General features: G+C 43.5%; 1 protein-coding gene across 1 annotated transcript; it reads right to left on the bottom strand.

Annotated features, from left to right (window-relative positions):
• Window positions 1–2422: 2422 nt before the first annotated feature.
• On the bottom strand, window positions 2423–21059 carry LOC131831109 (uncharacterized). The gene is made up of 4 exons (XM_059173338.1): window positions 20988–21059; window positions 19351–19388; window positions 16407–16662; window positions 2423–3290 (listed from the first exon to the last, which is right to left on the bottom strand). The coding sequence occupies exons 1-4, from the start codon at window positions 21057–21059 to the stop codon at window positions 2886–2888; spliced, it is 771 nt and encodes a 256-aa protein (XP_059029321.1). The 3' UTR covers window positions 2423–2885.
• Window positions 21060–21896: the final 837 nt, after the last annotated feature.

The raw sequence follows: 21896 nt of genomic DNA, 5'->3' as shown, positions 1-21896 counted from the left end.
AATGTCATTCATCCTTGCAGAGGTTACCTACCTCTAACATGATATGATAACCCTTTAATTATACATTCGAACAGAGGGCATCCACATATCCCTTATTCTTGGCTTTGGAGGATGGTTTTTTATTTACATTTGACATGTTCTCAAAACTTTAAAATGCAACCATGTTGCAAAGGGCTGAAGCAAAATGGGCTTAAAAATAGCCTAAGAGGGGCACCTGGGTGGCTCGGCGGGTTAAAGCCTCTGCCTTCAGCTCAGGTCATGATCCCAGGATCCTGGGATCAAGCCCCACATTGGGATCTCTGCTCAGCAGGGAGCCTGCTTCCTCCTCTCTCTCTCCCTCTCTGCCTCCTTCTCTGCCTACTTGTGATCTGTCTGTCAAATAAATAAATAAAATCTTAAAAAAAAAAAAATAGCCTAAGACCTTCCGCCTCCCTCCACCCTGCAGCTCATAGACCCAGAGTTTGCCTTGGGGTGCCAATGGTCTGAGACCCCAGGGAAATGATGCACGCACCTCAGTAGTAAATTTGTCTAAGAATTCCCTAAAACTTAACTCCGTGTGACCACAGACACAAATAATGAGAATGGAAAGTATCTTTCGCCAAGGAAGTAAGCTATTTCTTTTCCTTTAAAGTATGATTTTGAATCTGTTAACAAAGTTTTGCCATCTTGTCTGGAGTCAGAAAGGTCACTTGGTGGTTAAGCCCAAGTGAACGGTCCATCATGAAATAAACAGAGCACGACCCAGGGCTACGTGCAATGTTATGCTTCTACCTTCTTCCTGGAATTTCAGAGGTTGTGCAAATGGAATACAAAAATGGACATAACAGCACAAAATAATACCGGGGGTGAAATCTGCTTACTTGAAGACTCAGAGAAATAAAACACACTTTAACTGTGGATCTGCCCATCTCTGCTCCCTGTTCCCTGATGGCCATCCCTTCCCCCAGAAAGAAAAACTTGTAGTTTCTCTTTCTTTCTTTCTTTCCATGAGACTTTTGTTTCTAAAGCCCTTTCTCCCTCTCTGTGTCTCTCTTATATACACACAGAAAATGAAACTTAGGATGTTAGAACTGGATAAGAGAGCTGAAAAATCAGCCAAGCCAGAGCTTTTCCAACTTCTTTTAAATCAAAGAATTTGACTATTGATTAAAACCTATTTGTAAGCTATTAGCTATGATAGTAATAATCCTGTGTAACAAACCAATCGCTAAAATAGAATGCTTTTAACATTTATTCTCAAGCCTACAGATCAGCAGGTTGAAGATAAGCTGGTGTAGGTGGACCTTAGGCTATGGGTCAGTTTTGGGTCTGCCATATGCATCTCTCATTCTTTCTAGACCAGTTGCTACCTCTGGGCCCATTTGCCTAGTAAATGGAAGAACGCAAAAGGCAAGACAAATCTGGCAAGCACATTTAAAACCTCAATTCATGTCACCTCCTCCCCCATTCCATTGGTCACAGTAAATCAGATGGCCAAGCCCAAAATCAGCAGGAGAGGAAAGTGTGGTCTGTTCCAAGGAAGACAAGGGAGGGAGTGATTACTGACTGACCAATAATCCAATCTATCACAGAAATCAAATATATAAAATAGACATTGGTGATTCTTTGCTAATTGAATGAGAAATGAAGGGAGACTAGACCCCATGCCCTTCCCCACCCCCAAGGCCCCAGCGAGTCCTCTGGCAACCCTGGGGGCCTCAAAGAACACGACATACGTTTTGACGCAACTCACTTACTTTGCAGATAAGAAAACTGAGATGCATATACTTACAACTTGTCTACCCTCTGAGAAGTATCAGGCAGGAGGCCGCTGGTGAGAGGACCTCTCCTATGAGGTTTCACATGTGATGACAACGGGTCATTTTCCAGTCTCTAGTCATAGTTACAGAGATTATAATAGCTACACAGTTTACAATTTGTGTAAATTGCTTGCAGGTGGAGAAAATGCTCACACAACAGGTAGCCTAGTAAATAAGAAAAAGAAGGAAAAGCAAACACAGTTCTGACTACCACATCTCAGACTACTCATTTCACCCTGCAGAACTCAAAACCAACTCCTTCTTCTCCTGGCTACCCATCCATGAATGACATAGGGTAGAGCAGTGGCAGACAAAATGAGAGAACACGGTTGAGTTAAATTCTAAAGGTATCTTTGATGAAGACAATTCTCAAATTAAAGAATAAAAATGGTATCATAATTATACGTTGGTAAATGAAGGCTTCAGAAGCCAGAGTGTTAGATGAGGCTTGAAGCTTTCCCAAGACTAACTCTGAGCACTGGAGTGTGCTGGTTGGCCACCAAAGAGACCGGTAGGTCTGGCTAGAAGCTTTAGCAGGAATCGGTGCCAGAAACAGAGAGTAGGCTGAATGCCACGAAAAGAGCCATTTAAATTGTTTTTTAAATTTTTATTTATTTATTTGACAGAGATCACAAGTAATCAGAGAAGCAGGCAGAGAGAGAGGAGGAAGCAGGCCTCCTTCTGAGCAGAGAGCTCAATGTGGGGCTCGATCCCAGGACCCCAGGACCACAACCTGAGCCGAATGCAGAGGCCCAACCCACTGAGTCACTCAGGTGCCCCAAAAAAAGCCATTTAAGGAGACTTCACGGTGGGGGGGGGAGTCAGAGTCACACCACAATCCCAAAGAGGGACAGGTGTTTCCAGCCTAACACAGATTCTGATTGCCAAGTCAAGGATTGGTGTAAGAGAACGAAAGCCCCCCACACTTAGGAGGCCAAAAAGCCCAGCTTCTGGGGATGAGGCAAAATGGCCAGGCTATTCCATGACCTGAGAGTGTAAAGGACTCTGTGATCCAGTGTCCAGCGGCTCCTCAGCATGGCTGTCATTATCCTTGCCTCTCCGAGCTTCAGATGTTAAAGCTGAGTGTCATGCACATGCCACTCTGTGTTCTGAAGCTTTTACTCCATCTAAGCAGCATGGAGCTCCCACTGTGGTGGTGATCATGCCCTGTGTCGCAGGAACTAAACAATGTCCCCATGCTTCTTCCCTCTCTGGCTCCGAACTCCGGCAGGCAACGAGAAGATCTGTGTGGCCTCTGGAAGTCAGCATGAGGCGGCGACTGTTATGCTCTGGAGGTCGGATTAGGGCACCAGGCAGAGCAGCGGCCTGCACATACTGGCTCAGACCCCCTGGCTCACCTTGGTGGGGTAGGCACTGGCTGGGTCTACAGCATCTCCACTGCCCACTGGGTCTCCTGCAGCTTCTCTGAGTCCTGGGCCAGGTGCATGCGTGCCTCTGTGACAATGGGTGTCCACTTGTCCTGCAGGCCACCTGTGTTGTCAAGACCAGAGTCAGATGCAAGTTCCAGTTTGTTCTTGCTCTCCCCCCATGTCACATCCAACTTTCCACCCCACGTGCAGACCCTGTTGAGCTATAGAAGCTTCAGGCCCAACATCAGACACAGAGGCAACAGCCTTGCATAGACTTTTCCACTAGCTCTCCTCTTAGGTAAGCCTAATCTTTATATAAAACCCCTTACTCTATGTCACCCAGAGGAGCTCTGCTTTCTTCACCAAATGCCGACTGATACGAGCAGCTACTCCCATTGGCTCAGCAAATGCACACAAAGATCCTTCTGTCTTGGCTTCCGGTGTCGTTCCTCTGAGCAGAACACTGGTACTTCCTCCAAGCTTTTGCTTTCTTGATTGAACTCTTTCTCCACCAAATGCTCATCTCCACCACCTCTACGGCCCTCCAAATGACTGACAGGGCTGCTGCCACCCCATCCCCACCAGCACCATTGTCATGGTCCCCATCCCCATCACCACCCCCATCCCCACCGCCAGCACCCCCTTCCCACAGCCTTGCCACCACCAGCATAACCGTCACCCCTCTGCCATCTCCTGTAACTTGCACAGCCCAACAATCATTTAGGTATGATGATTCTACTTGACAAATGAGGAACTGAGGCCCAGAGAGATTAAGTCAATTGTCAGCAGCTAGGGAGAGGCTTAAATGCAGGTTGAACTCCCAATCCCTTCTTCCTTCATGGGCACTCTGCAGCCTCAGAAACCACAGGTGACAGAGCAAAAGAGGTTGGTGAAGAAAGAGGTCAGTGAAGAAAACAGAGGAGGCAAAACTGTGCTGAACGAGAGGGGAATGGCAGAGGAAGGCGTGGATTCCGACAAGACCCTCAGAGCTGAGCTGAGGTGGGTGGGGAACCAACCACCTGGGGTGGCAGCTCTGACCCAAAGCCAGCCTGGGGTTCAGAGACCAAGTGGCTCTGCTTCTGCAGACCTTAAGGCCAGCGCCCCAAAGGAAAGCTTGCTCATGGCATGAAGGTCAGCGATCCTGAGGACAGAAATCCTACCAGGCCTTCAAAGGAAGGGCCGGTAAGCTCAAAGGGGTGAGGGTCTGAACTGACCATGGGAAGCACCAGCAAAGCCCACTCTATGCTCTAGCTAGAACGGTTCTCAGCCTTCGCTGCACACTGGAAGCATCTGGAAAGTTTTACACTTACTAATCCCTAAGCTCCACACTCAAAACCTCGATTATCTTTTTAATGTTTCCCCAGTTCACCTTCAAGTGCAAGAAGAAGCATTGCATTAAGCCAGTACAACACTAGACTCCTGGTTTTCTTCCATTTCAGACCCAGAATTCCATCACACTCCAGTGGGACTTAGGTGGGCTCTTGAATTAAGTGGCTCTAGGGGCTAGATGGTGGTAAAGCAGAAGAGAGAAAAGGATCCTCCCCAGAATGGAGAAAAAAAAAAAAAAAGAGGCTAATTTTAATTTTTTTTAAGATTTTATCTATTTATTTGACAGAGAGAGATCACAAGTAGGCAGAGAAGCAGGCAGAGAGAGAGGAGGAAGCAGGCTCCCCGCTGAGCAGAGAGCCCGATGTGGGGCTGGATCCCAGAACCCTGGGATCATGACCCGAGCCGAAGGCAGAGGCTTTAACCCACTGAGCCACCCAGGCGCCCCAAAAGAGGCTAATTTCAGACAGAAAACTTAACCTGCTTCTAATCTGGGGTTGAAACAAGTAGAGAATCATCTACACATTGAAGCAGTAAGGAAAGGAACATAATCTGAAGGAGACCCCTGCAGCTGGAGTAAGGCGCTGCCCTTGTCCTCTGCCTCAAGGTGAAGCTCACTTATTTTCTACAATATCCAAAGACTTAACTGAACACGAGAAACCAACAAAAGCAATTGTTAACATCTAACCAACTCTTATTATGTGCCCCGCACTGTGCCAAGTTCTTTACATGTAGTAACTCTTAATTCTCAAAGCAATCCTATGTGGTGGATGTTAACATCTCCCCCATCATACAGATGAAGAAACTGAGGCACAGAGAGGCAGAAGAACTTGCCCAAGTTCACCCAAGTATCAGACTGGGATGGAGTCCTCGGAACGTGCCTTCACACTCTCAACACCACACTGCATAGCATTTCAATCCCCACGGGCCCTGGGGTAGATACTATCATCCCTACTTTACAGGTGGGGAGACTGAGGTTAAGCAACTTTCTCAAGCTGCCATATTCCCCCCCAGCTCAGCCTGGCTTTGGAACTTCTTCAAGTAAAATACACCAGAGCAGCTTAGGGACAGTTTGACCCAGAGGCAGAGAGATAGTTCTAAATGCCCATCTCCTCACCAGCACCACTCCATCCTTCACACTCAGAAGCTACGCACGCAGTATCTTTCAAAATAACTGCATTTTTAAAAAATCTACCCAAGACCCAAACCAGCATTGGCATGTACACCGTGTCTGCAAATGGCACGTAAACAGAAGGAAAGGGTGAATCCAGCTGCGCTCTAGGTTGGGCAAAACATCTCAGATTATTTGTTTCAAACATTTTGCAATTGGCAAGACCCAAACCACATTTTTCCAAGCATTCCCTTCTCCGCCCCAGCCCCACCCCCACTGCCCCGCTTTACATCGTAAGCCCATGTGTATTTCCCAAAAAATGTAATCCATATGTCTCTGATCCATTTACACTTAACTCATCAAATTGTAGTTTGCTAGGAGTTTTTTGCTGCCCATGAAGCCTTCTGAGACTGTCTGTGAGGCCTTCAAAAGGCTCTTTCAGACTCTTTCCTTAGAAATAGGAAGCTACATTAAGCTAATGGCAAATGGAATTGGAAATGTTGGCAATAGGAGGGAAGACCCTCCGTGACCAGAAAGTTTCTTATTTTCCACTCGGCGGAAGAGCAAGGAGAATCCCCCTGAGGTGGTATATCAAGGTCCTAGGAACTCACTCTGGTTGGATCGCCAAGGCCAAGGTTGGGTCCTATTTTGTTTTCAGCCACAGTCACAATCCCTTTGTTGCCACAGCCCCTAGAGTGTCTCTGGAATGTAATGGAGAGCCAGCAGCACGTCCCTGACCCGGGTCACTGATGATCCTGATGGTATCAACGACTTTGGTGGAACTAAATCCTGTATACTGGGTTTCTACCTTGGCAGTCAAAGATCTTACAAGGTCTGTTTTTCTATCTGCCTTAAACACACACACACACACACAGACAACAGACCAAACACTTCTCAAAACAAACCATTACATCTGATATGGTTTAACTCATCCATGTTTTTTGGCTTTAGCAAAAGGTTCTAGTTTGGGGTTTGTGTTTTTTTTAATTGCTTAAGTTCAGTTCACTTATGTCCTTTGGGAAAACTGATCTATGTAAATGTGATTTAACTAAAGGGGTTTGAGCCACTCACATGTGTTTTACATTTTCTAATCATCCTGAGCTCTGTACATAGTGAGCAGACTGAAAAATGATGGTGGTCTCATTTCAACATCAATTTTTAGCCATTCTATCTCCCAAGAATGCCGAATGATGCCTGGAGAGACTCTCACTTCCTATTTCCAGACAATAAGAAGTTGGTATTTATGAAAACCCTGGACGTATGTGAAGTTGATTGGATGGGCAGAAGACCCATAAGAAGACAGCAATTCTTTAAGACGTCTCCATTCTTAAAATCAGCCAAAACTTTAGCAGAGATTCATTTTAAATATTCTATTCCCTGATTAAATCCAACAAAACTTTAAGAAATGCCTACTGTATTAGTTTTCCTATTGTTGCATAACAAATTACCACAACTTCAGTGGCTTAAAACAACATACATTTACTATCTCATAGTTTCCATGGGTCAGGAGTCTGTACATGGCTCAACTGCGTCTTTGCTAAGGCTCTCATAAGGTTGCAATTAAGGTGTCAGCTGAGCTACATTCCCATCCGGAGGCTTGACTGAAGAAAAATCTACTTCCAAGTCCCTTTGACTTGTTGGCAGAATTCACTTCCTTACGGCTCCATGGCTGAGCTCCCCATATTTTTGATAGCTGTTGGCCATGAACTGCTCTCAACTCCTAGAGACCACCCTCAGGTCCTTGCATTGTGGACCCATGTTCTTAAAATGTGGATGCTTGCTTCTTCAAAGCCAGTGGAAGAATCTTTTCCTTTGGGAAGGTCTAGGCCGGTTTAAAGACCTTTTCACCGAGTTAAGGCAGGCCCACCAGTATACTCTTTATTAGGGTTAACCCCAAATCGACTGATACGGAAACTTCATTATACCTGCAAAATCCTTTTTCTTAGCCATATAATGTAACCTAATCAGGGGTGTGACATCCTTCATATCCATAGGTCCCATTCACATTCAAGGAGGGGGAATTACATAAGGTGCGTATACCTGGGAGGTGGGAAGCTTAGGGGCCTAAGGAATCTTAGAGTTCTGCACACCCATACAAAAGTATGGTGCTACCTAAGTTATGAACCCTGCCTTCATGAAACTCAAGACAAGTGCCATGGATATGCAACAAGAAATGAACTACTTCTTGGGATGTGTTCTGTACTAGAGGTGTGTTCAGTGTTTAGAAACAGCACAAATGTGGCCACACAGAACCTGGGATTAGTGAGATAAATAGGAGATTTGTGAGATAAATAGGCAGCAAGTGTGGGGAAAGGGAGATGAAGTGGGATTGGCTTGAAAGAATATGGGGTGATTAACATTGCCAGAAATCTGATTTTGGTAACAGTTAAGTAAATGTGCTGAGCCTTTTTATTTGCTTTATTTTGACTTATCTTCTTGAAATAAAAAGAAAATGAATTGCTTTATTTATTTTCTTAAATATTCTATTTATTTATGTATTTATTTGAGAAAGAGAGAACGAGAGAGTGAGAGAAGCACAAGCAGGGGAAGGGGTAGAGGGAGAGAGAAGCAGACTCCCTGCTGAGCAGAGAACCTGATGTGGGGCTCGATCCCAGGACCCTGAGATCATGACCTGGGCCGAAGGCAGACGCTAAACTGACTGAGCCACACAAGCACCCCAAAATGAATTGCTTTAAAGCCTGGCTGATGGACCACATGTATGTGTGTGTGTGAGATATACTAGCCATGACTCACCTGTTTACAACAACTATGAAAATATCACCAAGGGGGAAAGTGTATCATAAATTAACACTCTAGCTATTATGGACTGAATGTTTGCATACCCTCAAAATTCATATATTGAAACGCTATTCGTCAGCATGACAGTATTTGGAGGGGGGTCTTTGAGAGGTAATGAAGTCACAAGGGTGGAGCCCTCATGGTGGGATCAGTGCCTTTATGAAAGGAAACGTGAGAGAAATGATCTCTCTGCCATGCAAGGATACAGTAAGAAGGCTGCTGTCTGTAAACCAGGAAGAGGGCCCTTGCTGGAACCCAACTGAGCCGCCACTCCAACCTGACTTGCAACCTGCAGACCTGTGAAAAACAAAGATTTATTGTTTAAGCCACCAACTTATCTTGTTCTGGCAGCCTGCACCCACTAAGGTAGCAGCACTACAAGAAAATAACTCCTCAGTCTCCTTGGGAATGGATAGACCCTTTACAATCAGAAGCACCCCTTGAATTGGTGTTTCATCCCAGGAAGGTGTGATAAGTCCACCCCTACAAACTTAGCCACAGGAAGAGCCAAGGTAATTCCTGCATCCCGGAGCACAAAGACAGCAACCAAGGCTGGACGCAAAGTCAGGCCAATGCCAGTGCCTGAGCGGACACATGCTGACCTGCTCCCCCACATCCTGGCACTTTCATAACCTGCAACAGGATTCACTTTTGAAGCTGGGAGCCTCTGATTCTTCCACCACAATGTAGAAACACAGGCCAGAAAGGAAATGCCTCTAAAAAACACATGTCTCCATGTCAACCTCAGAATACCCCTTGAGCCACTAGGAAGATGATTACGTTCGTTCGAAGATGGTTACATAACCATAGTGCAGGTGGTTGGGTCCATGGATTTCATGTCCATTGTCAAGTCCACCCCTGGCATACCTCCTGGTGACTCAGACCTGCTCAGGTTGGTCTGCCTCTCTGTGGGCCTCTGAGAAGCCCCATGGCAGAGGGAGCGCTTGAGATAGAACATGAGGAAGCCTGTGCTCCTGTTCCATTTAATTCGCTCTTTCATTTACCTGGGATTGTTGGAGGACAAGTTTTCCAGGTATTTAGATAGATGGGTTTTCCAGACAACTGGAAAACTTGCTAGCTACAAGATGTTTGCACTTTATTATTCAAACACTGGAAATTATCCTAAGATATGGGCACATATTAAGAACATGGGCCCTGGGGCCAAGTTGCCTGGGTTTGAATCCCAGCTCCACCACACGCTCACTGTGTGACACTGGGTAAGGGAACTGACTTCTCTGTGTCTCTGGGGACTGTTCCTACTTCCCAAAATAGTGGTGAGGGTTAAATAAGTCAACTAGATAAAACACTCATGTACCTGGCACATAATAATCATCTCAGTAAGTATTACTGTTGTTACTATTAAAGCAAATGTAAAATAGAAAAGATAAGGGAGGCTGTTTTTCTCAGGGTCATTTCCATAAACTCCAAACAAAATACTGCGTATATATGTACATAGGATATACTCTATATTACTTTACACCCACTCCCACTAAATCTATATAAATACACATATATATATACACATGCACATATACATGTATACAATACATATGTATATTATATACTCATATATAAATATATATAAACACACGTGCATATATAAATACATATAAATACATACATATAAATATACACATATATACATACATATAAATATACACATGCATATACAAAAATATAAAAACATGCCTCTGTGACCCTCTGAAATATATTAGGAAGATGACATTTACCCCAAATGACCTCAGAAAGTGGTTTTTAATGCCCTGCATTTGTCTTTTTAAAACATCCTTGCCTCCTATCATTGGTCTCATTGTTGGCCACAGTCATGTCTTGTTAACTGTCTCTGTCTCTGAGGTCTTCTTCTGCGCTTCTATAACTGGGAAACCAGATTACAAAGCTTGTTATAACTGTGAGTAGAATAAGAGCACAGAGATCTGAATACCATTGAGCTTGCTTCCTGGATCTTGAACATATTCTAACTCTGTGGTTTTCAGCCACCTTCACGGGTCCCTTCTCTGTGAGCACATCTCAGGGACCCTCATGGTAGAGGAATGGGACTGGCAAGAGGGATGTTTACCCAGAAGGGCTCCAAGTCCTCCACTCCCACTTCAACCAAAGATGCTCTGACAGAGGTTTTATGTAATGGAGTTCTGCATATAGAGCCATTTGAAGAAAAGCTTCCGCTTCTAAGTCAATAAACACAGTGATAGCTACTGTTCTTCAGTCATGTTTTTCAGATAGGTGACATCTGGACATACACTCTTTTCTGTATGTTTAAATATCTCAAATATTAAAAAAAAAAAAAAAGAGTCACAAGCCAAACCATCACTGGGAATTAAACACAACAAGAATTCATACTTGATAAATGAGACTAGACATCTACAGAAAGCATTCTCCACTAAGCCACCATACATATGATTTGTAAAAAAAAAAAAAAAAGAAAAAAAAAATTAATGATATTAAGCTAACCTCATGTCTCTTTGGAGACCTGCCAAGTGAAAAGTAAATAAATGTAGAATGAGTTATAATTTTGAAAATTCGTAAACTGTTAACAATGGATACATATTGATGGGAGTGAGTTGCATGGTGGGGAAAAGAAGGATGGTTCACAAGGGTTTGTCAGTGTTTTTCCAGAACTCACCAAGAGAGAGTCCAATAGCCGATGCCATGTTTCTACCCAGAAAAATCCTTAGAGTGAAGATGGGCTCATTTGCGTGGCTTAAATGACCTTTCCACAACATCAAACTCCCTCTTGTTCAAATTCTATGTCTACTAACTGTAGCAAGTAGGACTGTTTTGGCTGTAAAAAATGTAAAACACAAAAGGGACTTTTAAAAGTTTAAACAAGATCAAAATATATCTCTCTCACAGTCTGAAGGTAGTTAGCCCAGGGCAGACACAGCACTCTACAATTTCAGGGATCCAAGCTTCTTCTACATATTGCTCTGCCTTGAGTAGCTTCCATTTTCAAGACTCCTTCTGATCCAAAATGGCTGCTAGAGCTCTAGATACTATGACTGTGTTTCAGACAACTGAAAGGAGGAAGAAGAGGAGAAGGAAATTCGCCTTCCTTTCAGAAGACTTTTTCAAGTTTCATATACCCCTTCTGTTTACATCATATTGGTCATGACTTACTAATATGGCCACACTTAGTTGCACAGAAGGCTGGGAAATGTAGTCTTTATTTCAGACAATTCCGTGCCCAGCCAAATCTGTCATTTCATCACTATGAAAGGAGTGAAAACAGATATTGGATGATAAAAAATGTTTCTACCATGCCAACTCACCTCCTGATTTCTATTCTGACTTCCTAAGCAGACTTACTCAACAGAAATAGTGCTATCCCCATTATCCACTCCTTCCCCAGTTACATTTTTAAAAATTAATTTTCAAGTCAATGTAATGCTACAAACATTTGCTAAGTACCAATTATGAGTCATACAATGGAATATTATTCAGCAATAAAAAGAAACAAATTATTAATATATGGAACAACTTCAATGAATCTCAAAATGATTATGCTGATTGAAAACAGCCAGACCACAAAAAATAGAGTACATGTTACATGATTTCGTGTATATAAAATTCTAGAAAATGCAAACTAATCTAGAGTAATGGAAAGCACAAACTTGATTGTTTGGGAACAGTGGGAGGAAGGAAAGAAGAATTATAAAGGAAGCATCGGGAGCAATGGACATGTTCATTATCTTGAGTGTGGTGATGGTTTCATGAGTATATATATATATATATATATATACCCAAACTTATCAAATGGAAAATTTTTACAATATGCAGTTGATTCTGTATCACTTATACTTCAATAAAGCTATTATATAATTTTTTAAAAAAGAACTTATTACATGTCTGGCACCATGTTAGTCACTGAGGCTACAAAATAAGCTATGAGTTCTGTCACAAAGCAGCTCATAGTCAGTAAATTGTTCTGGTGAATAAAATAGGTTTACGGGTGTAGATGGTTTAGTTCTCAACAAATGGACTAAAGCAAGGCATTCAGTCTCTAACTGAGGACCAGATCCTAGCCCATGGGTCCAGTCAACCCCCAAAACCCAACTTGAAGCCCATTAATTTTAACCACTTGATATTGAGAAGCCACATACATGTACACACCATTCTTTAAATCTATTTCTACATATGGCTATGAATACATGTGGGGAATAGCATTAATATTTTTAAAATCCCAGAATTAATTGTATATTCTCCACTTTTCGAAATGAAATTCAAAGACATGCTCTCTTTACTTTTCACATCTGTGTTGCAGAGCCAAGAAGGATCAACAAAGACAAGAAGTTGGCACAAGTGAATCTTTAGAAGGAATAGTTTAGCAAGACAGCTGTTTGGTACTACTATTTCCAATGACCAGGGCTGTTCCTGTTTTGACATCTCTTGGTTATAGCCTTGTAACATGGGTAACATTGCAAAAGTGCAGTATTAAGCCCTGGAAGTGTCAGATGTTGGCTCAAGGGCAAATACTATAGATCAAACTCTTTATTCTATTTTCTCCTCAGTTTTGCACCCCCTAGTTCCTAGGGCTTATGAAAGTTTATAGGACATTTCCTTGGAACTGGAAGCTATTGCTACTACCTTTTTCACTCTGTATTAATACCATAATGATGGTTACATGTCAATATACATTTGTCCAAATCTATAGATTACACACTACCAAGAATGAACTGTAAACTGTAGAGCCTGTATGTACGTACAGCAATTAAAACAAATGTATCACTCTAACAGCAGATGTTGGTAATGGGGGAACTATGCACATTTTGGGATGAGGGTGCATGCAAAATCTCTGCACCTTCCTGTCTTTTTTGTGTGTGTGTGAACCTAAAAGTGGTCTAAAAAGGAGATATTACTGCTCAACATACTGACTTTTTATTTACAATAATCAAGGTGTTCCTATACAGTAGGTAGGAGTGTATATAGGCATGTTCTTCTGGACAGTAATTTGGCAAGATATATAATGAGCCTTTTGAAAAGTTCCTGACAATGTACACATAAAATATTTCCAAAAGACTATACAGTGAAGTGTTAACTGCTTAAAAAAAAAAATCATTAGGGTCATCTGGGTGGCTCAGTCAGTTAAGTGTCTGCCTTAGGCTCAGGTCATGATCCCAGGGTCCTGGAATCAAGCCTCACGTCAGGGTCCCTGCTCTGTGGGGAGCCTGCTCCTCCCTCTGTGTGAGCTCTTTCTATCTCATTCTCTCTCATTCTCTCTCTCTCTCTAATAAATAAATAAATGAAATCTTTTTAAAAAATCATTCATTCCTGAATAGATAGCTTCTTATGAAGTAACAAAATTAGATCAATTCAAAATCCATTCCAAAGAAAGAAAAATATTTTCCATCACCCACGAAGACTTTCCCAGTACAGCTCTGTGGCCTAAACAGCTCTGAGCAGGGAGTGTCATTCAGAATTGTATCAAATGCTGCCCACAACCCAAAACACCCTCACCCTTTACCCTTATCCACCACTACCACTCCTGTATCATTGACCCCTTTAGATTCAGATGCTGAGGCTGAGAAAGCAAAAATCCCAATGGCTCACATTGCCCAAAGAGACTTGGAGGACCGGGGGCACCTGGGTGGCTCAGTGGGTTAAAGCCTCTGCCTTCGGCTCAGGTCATGATCTCAGGGTCCTGGGTTTGAGACCTGCATCAAGCTCTCTGCTCGGCGAGGAGCCTGCTTCCCCTTTCTGTCTCAGCCTGCCTCTCTGCCTACTTGTGATCTCTGTCAAATAAATAAATAAATAAAATTTTAAAAAGAGAGAGAGAGAGACTTGGAGGACCAGTGTCAGGTAACCCCGTGGGGTTAGTATGCATGATCACCATGGACCCGGGGCGGGGTGTGGGGGGTGCAACAAAGGCCACTGTGAGACACATGAGGTAATGACAGTAAACATTGGTTATGGGAACTTAATTCTTGAGAACCCAGTACATCATATTGTAGCAAACTAATCAGGAGTGAAGTGATGAATTATTCCACACAAAATCATAAAATCGTTATTCTTTTCAAATGTTGATGTGTTTTTAGGGATCCATGATTCAAAGCACTGCTTTCACTTTTATTTAATCTCCTAATAAAAGCAGACTTGCTGTCCTCATTAAGCTCAATTTATTGGCACTTGGAGCATATCGACTTACTAGTCTATGATTGCCCTAATTTCACTGTAAGTTCCAAAGCCAAGGAACGCCACTGATGAAAATCATCCCTCCCTAAAACTCCCTTTCTGACTGGGCACCTCTGTGCATTGAAAACACATTCTCAATGTTAACCAGGAGGGATTTTCCTAGTTCTTATCATGTTAATCTTGTGGTCTTAACTTTTTTACTGGAAGTCCATTTCTTCCATAATTTCTTTCCTGAAATCCCTTTGAGCCTGGCATGAAGACGCTTCATCAACGAGAAGGCCCAGCGCAGATGTGGAAGGAGAGAGAAATCAGTGACAATCTTCAACATTTGTTCTCTAATGACAAGCAGTCTGACCCTCCTGAATAGAACATCTGAATCAACTACCCACTTCTGAAGTTGATGGGAATCATTCTGCCTGAAACAGAAGTCCCTCATTATAATATGGTTTTCATGAGCAGACTTTTTAGGGCAGGGGGAGGTTTGGGACAGGGAGATGTCAAAAATGGCCATGAAAACCTGACATTGTAAAGCCTACACAACACTCATAGTTGCAATCTGGCCTCATTCCCAATTCCCAGTATGTCTCAGAGGCACTTACCACATCACCCAGTGACTCTCTCAAACACATCTACTTTGGACTTGCTTTGCCCTTGGACAAGTCACTCCTCACCTGAGTCTCATTTCTCATCCATACCAAGTAAAGCCTTGACTAGGGGCCCTCTACTGTCCATTATAAACATCTATTCTGTTCTGGAATCCAGTCCGTGAATTACCTTGATTTTCCCCTAGTGGTCACGCTTTGTCTTGATACCTTAATTCTTCATGACATCACTATCTTAAGACTCTTCAAGGAAGTCTATTCTGAACTTTTTAAATACCACATCCAAAATGCTGAGAGAGAAGCTTTGCAGGAGCATGGTAAGGATGGTCCATGGAGGACAGCTGGTGAAAGCCTACGATCTGCTGAATGGACCTTCTGAACACCATCTACGCAGACTGGCCTGGAGCTGGGAGTTGATTTTGCCCCTCGGGGTACATTTGGCAAAGTCTGGAGACATTTTTGTCATAACTGGGGACAGAAAGGGGCTCCCTTTATCCTCTAGTAGGTAGAGGGCAGAGATGCTGCTAAACATCCCGCAATGCACAGGACAGCCCTGGACAACCAAGAATTACCCAGCCCAAAGTGTCGTCGCCCGGAACTTGAGAACCCTGGTGCAGTCCACAGAATCAGCACCACGAGGCAGCCAACTCCCCAGAGTCAGCTGTGTGCATCTCTTTCCAGTTCCCTATTCATAAGTGAACTTGAGCAGCTTGAAATTGGCCATGGGGGGCGTATTTACATCGCGGACATCAGCACATGCTACAAAGCAAGGCGATTCTATTTCTTCATTTCAGAGAGCCAGCTATTAAGTAGCTGCCGACACACCGCAACTCAGAACTGACACCTAATATAACCTATCCCAAACTCAAAGGTGCTTTCAGCAAGAAGGCTGCATTGTGGCAAAACCAGAGATGACTTTACATACAGGCAAGAAGTCTGACCTCAGACCACCTCCATAAGAACAACAAAGAAAGAAGCAGCAGTCCGAGGAACATGGGAAGCAGGTATCAGGAGCCTCTCCTGTCTTCTTTTGCTTGCTTATTCATACACACCCTGCCTTCTTCCAGAAAGTATTTGAGGGGACAGTTTAGGAAATACACAAGATGCTTGTTTATTAAAATCCTCCCAGGAAGTGCTTGATGGAATAATAATAATCCAAGACATTTAATCTCAAAAACTTGACATACAAAAATAAAGATCAACACACAGCAGGTACAAAGCCTGAGGAGCTAGCAAGTCAGTTTTTCCGTACCTGGCCTGGTAAACGGAGGGGTGCACTTCCTGGTGGGTCTTGCAAGTCGGCAAAGCTGGGCTCCACTAGATCCCCCCCCCCGCCCCGAGAAACTGTGGGGCCAGCACTGCGGTTCTTAAAGGGCTTCGTGCCGATATTGGGCGCCCTAGAGAGACTCAAGCCACATCGGAGGGAAACCCTTTCCAGAATTTGCTCCTCCTTTCTGTCTTGATATTTGCCTCTGGTTGCTATGACAAAATCTGGCGTTGGAATTTTTCTGGGAACAAATAGGAAATAGTTGTGGGAGGAGATTCAAGACGCTACGCACATCTAGGTTTGCTTATAAACATTCATGGTAAAATAAAGCATTGACTCATTGACTCCCCTCGAAGAAAACCCCCAGATATTTTTTTAATCCCCAGTCAACATCTCTTTGTTCCAGAGGTGACCACCTAGAAGCTATTTGCTCTAGACAAGGTCACAGATGAACAAACAGGGTAGAGAACTGACCAGGGGAGCTTGGTTGGTCACTCAGTGCCAAGACACCCTCTGCTTTTAGTCTGTTTGATTTCTGGAGCAGAAAGTGCTAACACCACACAGTGGAAATTTCCCATTTGCTAGAGCTGATTATCTTGTCCTGCCTCACTGAAGAGAAAAACAGGGCTGCAGCCATTCAAATTCTGCCCCCAAGGGTCTGGGAGATCTTAGGAGAGCCTTCAGGCCTATGGCATGCCTTGGACCCAGATGGGCTGGGTGTCTCTTTGTTTTTGTCTATATTTATCAAAGCCTTCTGTATCTAAAATTCTGTTTCTGGAGGCACCTGGGTGGCTCAGTCAATTAAGTATCTGCCTTCGGCTCATGTGATGATCTCAGGGTCCTGGGATTGAGCCCCACATTGGGCTCCTTGCTCAGCAGGGAGCCTGTTTCTCCCTCTCTCTCTGCCTGCTGCTCCGCATACTTGTGCTCTCTCTCTCTGTCAAATAAATTTAAAAAATATTTTTTAAAAATAAAGTAATTGTTTCTGAATCTCCACTTTTGACCCAAGCCCAATTAACCTCTCTGTTCACATCCACCAACTTGTCTTCTGGATGCAGCTTTATAGGTGAGAAGCAGCAGCTGCCATCCTAGGGAGTGCTTTGAAGAGCGTGTGGAAGCCCACTCTCCCCTCCATGGGCTGCTCAGTGTGACTAGGCGTCCACAGTTTGGAGGCTGGTGTCAAACACAACGGATGTGGGGAGATGTGTTGAAAAAACAGCATACTGATCCTTTAAATGACCAGCAGGCCCCAGCCTATCTTTCCCATCACATCCCCTAATGCTTCCCAGGGAACATCCTGCACTCCGGTCAGGCTCATATCCCACCATCTCTTCCATCTACCATAGATGCCTCAAATAGTGATTAACATACAGCATTTTTTAATCTCTCAGAATTTCTTGAAAAAGAAAATAGATCTGTTTGGAGAAAATATTTAAGTAAGCCAGCTGGGGAGGACAGGCGAAATCTCTAGGGTTGTTCAGAGAGCAAACAGTGGTCATTGAACTACTATTCATAAAATAAGTTAGGAAGAAAAAGGCAATCGCTAATGGTAGGTTGGGCCCGTGTGGGAGGGGACTGAGAGTGGTAACTCCAAGACTAGCTAGTGCTTAGCTCTACCTAGTTACTCAATCTCTCTATAGGCATCACTCATTTAACTCTTACAACAACCCTAAGAAGGAATTAGTAAAATTATTCCCATTTCACAGATGCGGAAACAAAGGCCCAGAGTGGTTTGAGAAGTTGCCCAAGGTGATTTGGCTAGTGAACAGTGGAGCTAGTGAGCAGTCTGATGCTAGAATCTGCTTTGAACCACTCTACGCAACTGCCTCAGTGAGTAAGCTTCTGGGCCCAGTTGAGGAAGGACGACAAAGCAGAAAGCTACAGGGATTTCATCAAATATAAGAAGGTGCCAGTGTCAGACACACCATTATTTTATGTTATTGCTAGGAGATGGCTATGACATTATTTTATATAATACTATGACACATCATAGTAGTAAGACAGATTCTTGCTCGGAGATATCCAATATTCACTTTTGAAAAAGGTGCATCTCAGATCCAAAGCCGAGTATTGGAGGGGGATTATAAACCTGTTTCCTGGAGAATTTGTAATGAGATATTCTCCATCTCTCCTTGAAATCTGCAGTGAAGTCTCCATTTCTCATTAATGCTATTGTGTGTACAGACTCTTGCGGGGAGGTGGTGGCAGGGAAGATTGGTAGAAGTACTGTGTGTGTGCACGCACAAGCGTGCACGTGTGCGCCCCGTGCGTGCAGGCACCGGTGAACAGATGCAGGGCAAAGACAATTTTAGCAAGTTCAGAATTACCCTACATTTAATGACACAAAGAAAATATAGCTTCATTATTTTCTATAATTGCTCTAATCTTTTTCCTGAGCCCTTAGCTATACTACACAGGGACAGAAAATTAAACATCATCCAATCCAATAATTTACACAGTCTCCCAGATATTTTCGATTGTGTGGTTTTCCTTCCCCATTTTCTCTTTTCTTTCCACCATGGCCCCCTAAGGAATGGTTTACTTTACCTGGTAGCATGAAAGGGGAGGGAGATCCTTGACCTCCATGATTCACATGCACAGGTCCCTGTACCATCCTCTGGGTCCTCCCTAAAGACCTTGATGTTGAAGTCGGTGGCTGGTAGAATCTGTTCTGTGCTCTTGGCAGGGCTTTGCTGCCTGAGCTCCACTTAGGTCCTCACAGGTGGCACAGCTACCTTTTCCATTTGATCTTTATCCTGGGAGTCCCCAGCGTGGGAACACCCTGCTAAGTTCATAACTGGATTTACTCATGGCCCTCACAGTACTCTTGTTCAATGAGTCCTTCTGTCACCACCCACTATGTTGAAGTCTGCATATTAAATAAGCTAGCGCCATCTTGGATCTACTGCTGATTGCCTAAGAGGCACACCTGTTGGCCATTACTTGTGCCCAGGAGATGGTAATCACCTGAAGGGGGAACACAAACGTTAGATAGACATGCATTTAGTATTGACTGAATTAATAAATAGCTTTATCACCTACTGAACATGTTAGCATGGGCATTAGTCCTAGTTCTAGTAAATATTAAGCCATTGATCTTCCCCAAGGGAGAGAAGGGGACACATGCAGCATGGGTATGTGCTGTTCAGGTGAGATATTCCTCTGGCTGACTCCCCCAGGATAACCTGAGCCAGTAGGGGGAAGCATGGCATATGCATGTGTGTGTGTGTGTGTGTGTGTGTGTGTGTTGGGAGTCTGTCCAGAACTTTGGGTTGTCATGGGCTAAAGAGCTGATACTGAAATCTTATCCATGTCCAGAAGTCTGGATGTACCCACCAACTGCTCCAGACAGAGCCCCAGGCCATGTGTCTCCCCTTCTGTAGACTAGAGCCACCAAACGTGGAGAAGCCTGTCCAGGCCAGAGAGTAGCCCTTCACCTCTTTCTCCACAATCCCGTTCTTCCTCTTCCCAGAACATCTACCATCTGTTACCTCAACTGACCCTCTCCCTCTGTTCAATGAGTGGAGTGTTTGAATTTCACATTTTCAAAAAAAAAAAAAAAAAATCCTCAGAAGGCAAAAAAAAAAAAAAAAAAAAACACAAAAAAAGTGTAAAAATGAGCTCTGAAGAGAGAAGAGGAGGACACAGAGGAGAAGCATCGCATCGCTCCCCTCTCCCAGGAAAGACAGTCCCCTGGACCTCACACTTCTGGCTCTTCCCTGGCTCTGCCCCTTTCCTGCCTTAGTGGTCCCAAGCCCACTTCTGGAACCTTCCTGAGCAGGTTCTCTCCAGGGTCAGTCACATCTCCAATGCATACACAACTTGACTTACAGCTTTTAAATATTTAGATGTGCTGTGTGAGCCTTCATTTTTACCTGCTGGGCCCCACAAAAGTGAGGGGAGGACGTGGGGAAGAGAGGGATGGGTGACTCTCTACATCAAAAAAGACCAAAATTGATTCTCTGCTGTGTGGCACTTAGAAAGCACATAGTGCACATTCAAATATGTGCTGAAAGAGAAAGGAAGGAAGAAGAGAAGGACCAGGCAAGGAGAGGGAAAGGGAAGGGTTTGAGTTAAACCATTCACACTTCAGGAGTTTGTTTTACAGAGTCAGAAAGAACAGACATCAAAGCCCGTCTCTACCATCCCACTTGTGTGTCCTTGGGTAGTAGGCTATTCAACATCTCCAAATCTCATTTCCTCATCTAGAAAACGGGGCGACCATGCCTATGAAAAAGAGAAAACAGATAAATATGAACCACTTACATTATTCTCATCGTCATCAATTTTTATTATATACTCCATCTCCTTAATCCTATTTAGCTTATAAGTCATATTCTGAGCACCAATTTGTTTCGAACAAGCTTATAAGTCATATTCTGAGCACCAATTTGTTTCGAACAATCTCAGGAAGGCTACTGTTACTGAGGTGCACAACACTGAGGGGAGCTGTTTCATGTTCCCCACATCAGCCCCACCAGCAGCCTCAAATGCTCCCCAACCACCATGGCAGACACTGCCGGTGGCCCATCCATATCTCCTGGCACAGACCCTTTCAACACTCACCAGCTTGATTTCCAATTGCCAGCACCAGCACTTCTTTGCATAACGGCATCCCCAGTCCTCCAGGGACCACATTGCCACTTGAATGGCAGGACAGAAGTACCAGAGAATTAATGTTCAAGAAGCAGATTTCAACCAATGTCAGGTGGGAGTGAGTATCAAGCTCTCTCACTCTTACAGGAAGGTAACTCCAGGGTGCACAGTCTATATTGAATCCCAGTAGGTAGGATTACATTATAGATGCCCTCAGTGGTGACTTGCTGGGTAAGGAATCGTTTGGTTACTACACAAATATGCATGAGCCTGGTCATGCCAGTTTCTATAGTGACTGTTCCTTCTAACTGGTCGGTGCTCATGTCTTAGTCCTTGTGAAATATTTTTAAAACCACCTCTTCACATTTAACCAATAAGTTGCTCCCACAAGTGCTTCTTGAAAAATATCAGTAGTTAAAACTAGACCTAGCAGCACTTCACCTGATAAACTAATAAATACGTATTGTTTCCCCCTTCCTACAACACAGCATTTAAATTCAATAGTTGAGTGGAAGAGAATAGATGATAAAAGATTATTCAATGCTTCTACCCACAACCAAAAGCCAGCAAACAGCACTGGTTTTATTTTATTTTTTTAATTTTCCCATATGTTTAAATGAGGACCATGACCCCACATAGTCTATTGAGTAGGGCATCTGCTGTTATGTACTTGTGTACTTGGCAATGACCTCAGGGCTTGACTAAATATGCTGTCTCAGCGTTTTTATTTATTATCTCCTAATCCCTTGGATGGTGACACATTCTGAGATTCTATCAAATATAGTAAGATCTCAATATGAATGTAATATAACAAAAAAGATCACCTAGATCTGGAGTGGGTAAATGCCAACCCAAACAGTGGCTAAACAAGGCAGCTGT

The sequence above is a fragment of the Mustela lutreola genome, chromosome 5, assembly GCF_030435805.1.
Source record: "Mustela lutreola isolate mMusLut2 chromosome 5, mMusLut2.pri, whole genome shotgun sequence".
In the NCBI taxonomy this organism is placed as follows: domain Eukaryota; kingdom Metazoa; phylum Chordata; class Mammalia; order Carnivora; family Mustelidae; genus Mustela; species Mustela lutreola.
Note: the sequence above shows the minus strand (reverse complement) of the source record. Positions and strands in the feature narration are given on the sequence as shown.

Excerpts from the sequence above, each read along its gene's own strand:
- LOC131831109 (XM_059173338.1), bottom strand. The coding sequence starts at position 21,059 with ATGTGGTCCCTGGAGGACTGGGGATGCCGTTATGCAAAGAAGTGCTGG. Across the intron at positions 19,389-20,987 it reads GGCAATTGGAAATCAAGCTG|GTGATTACCATCTCCTGGGC; the intron begins GTGAGTGTTGAA and ends TTCCCCCTTCAG. Across the intron at positions 16,663-19,350 it reads GCACAAGTAATGGCCAACAG|AAAAATTCCAACGCCAGATT; the intron begins GTGTGCCTCTTA and ends ATTTGTTCCCAG.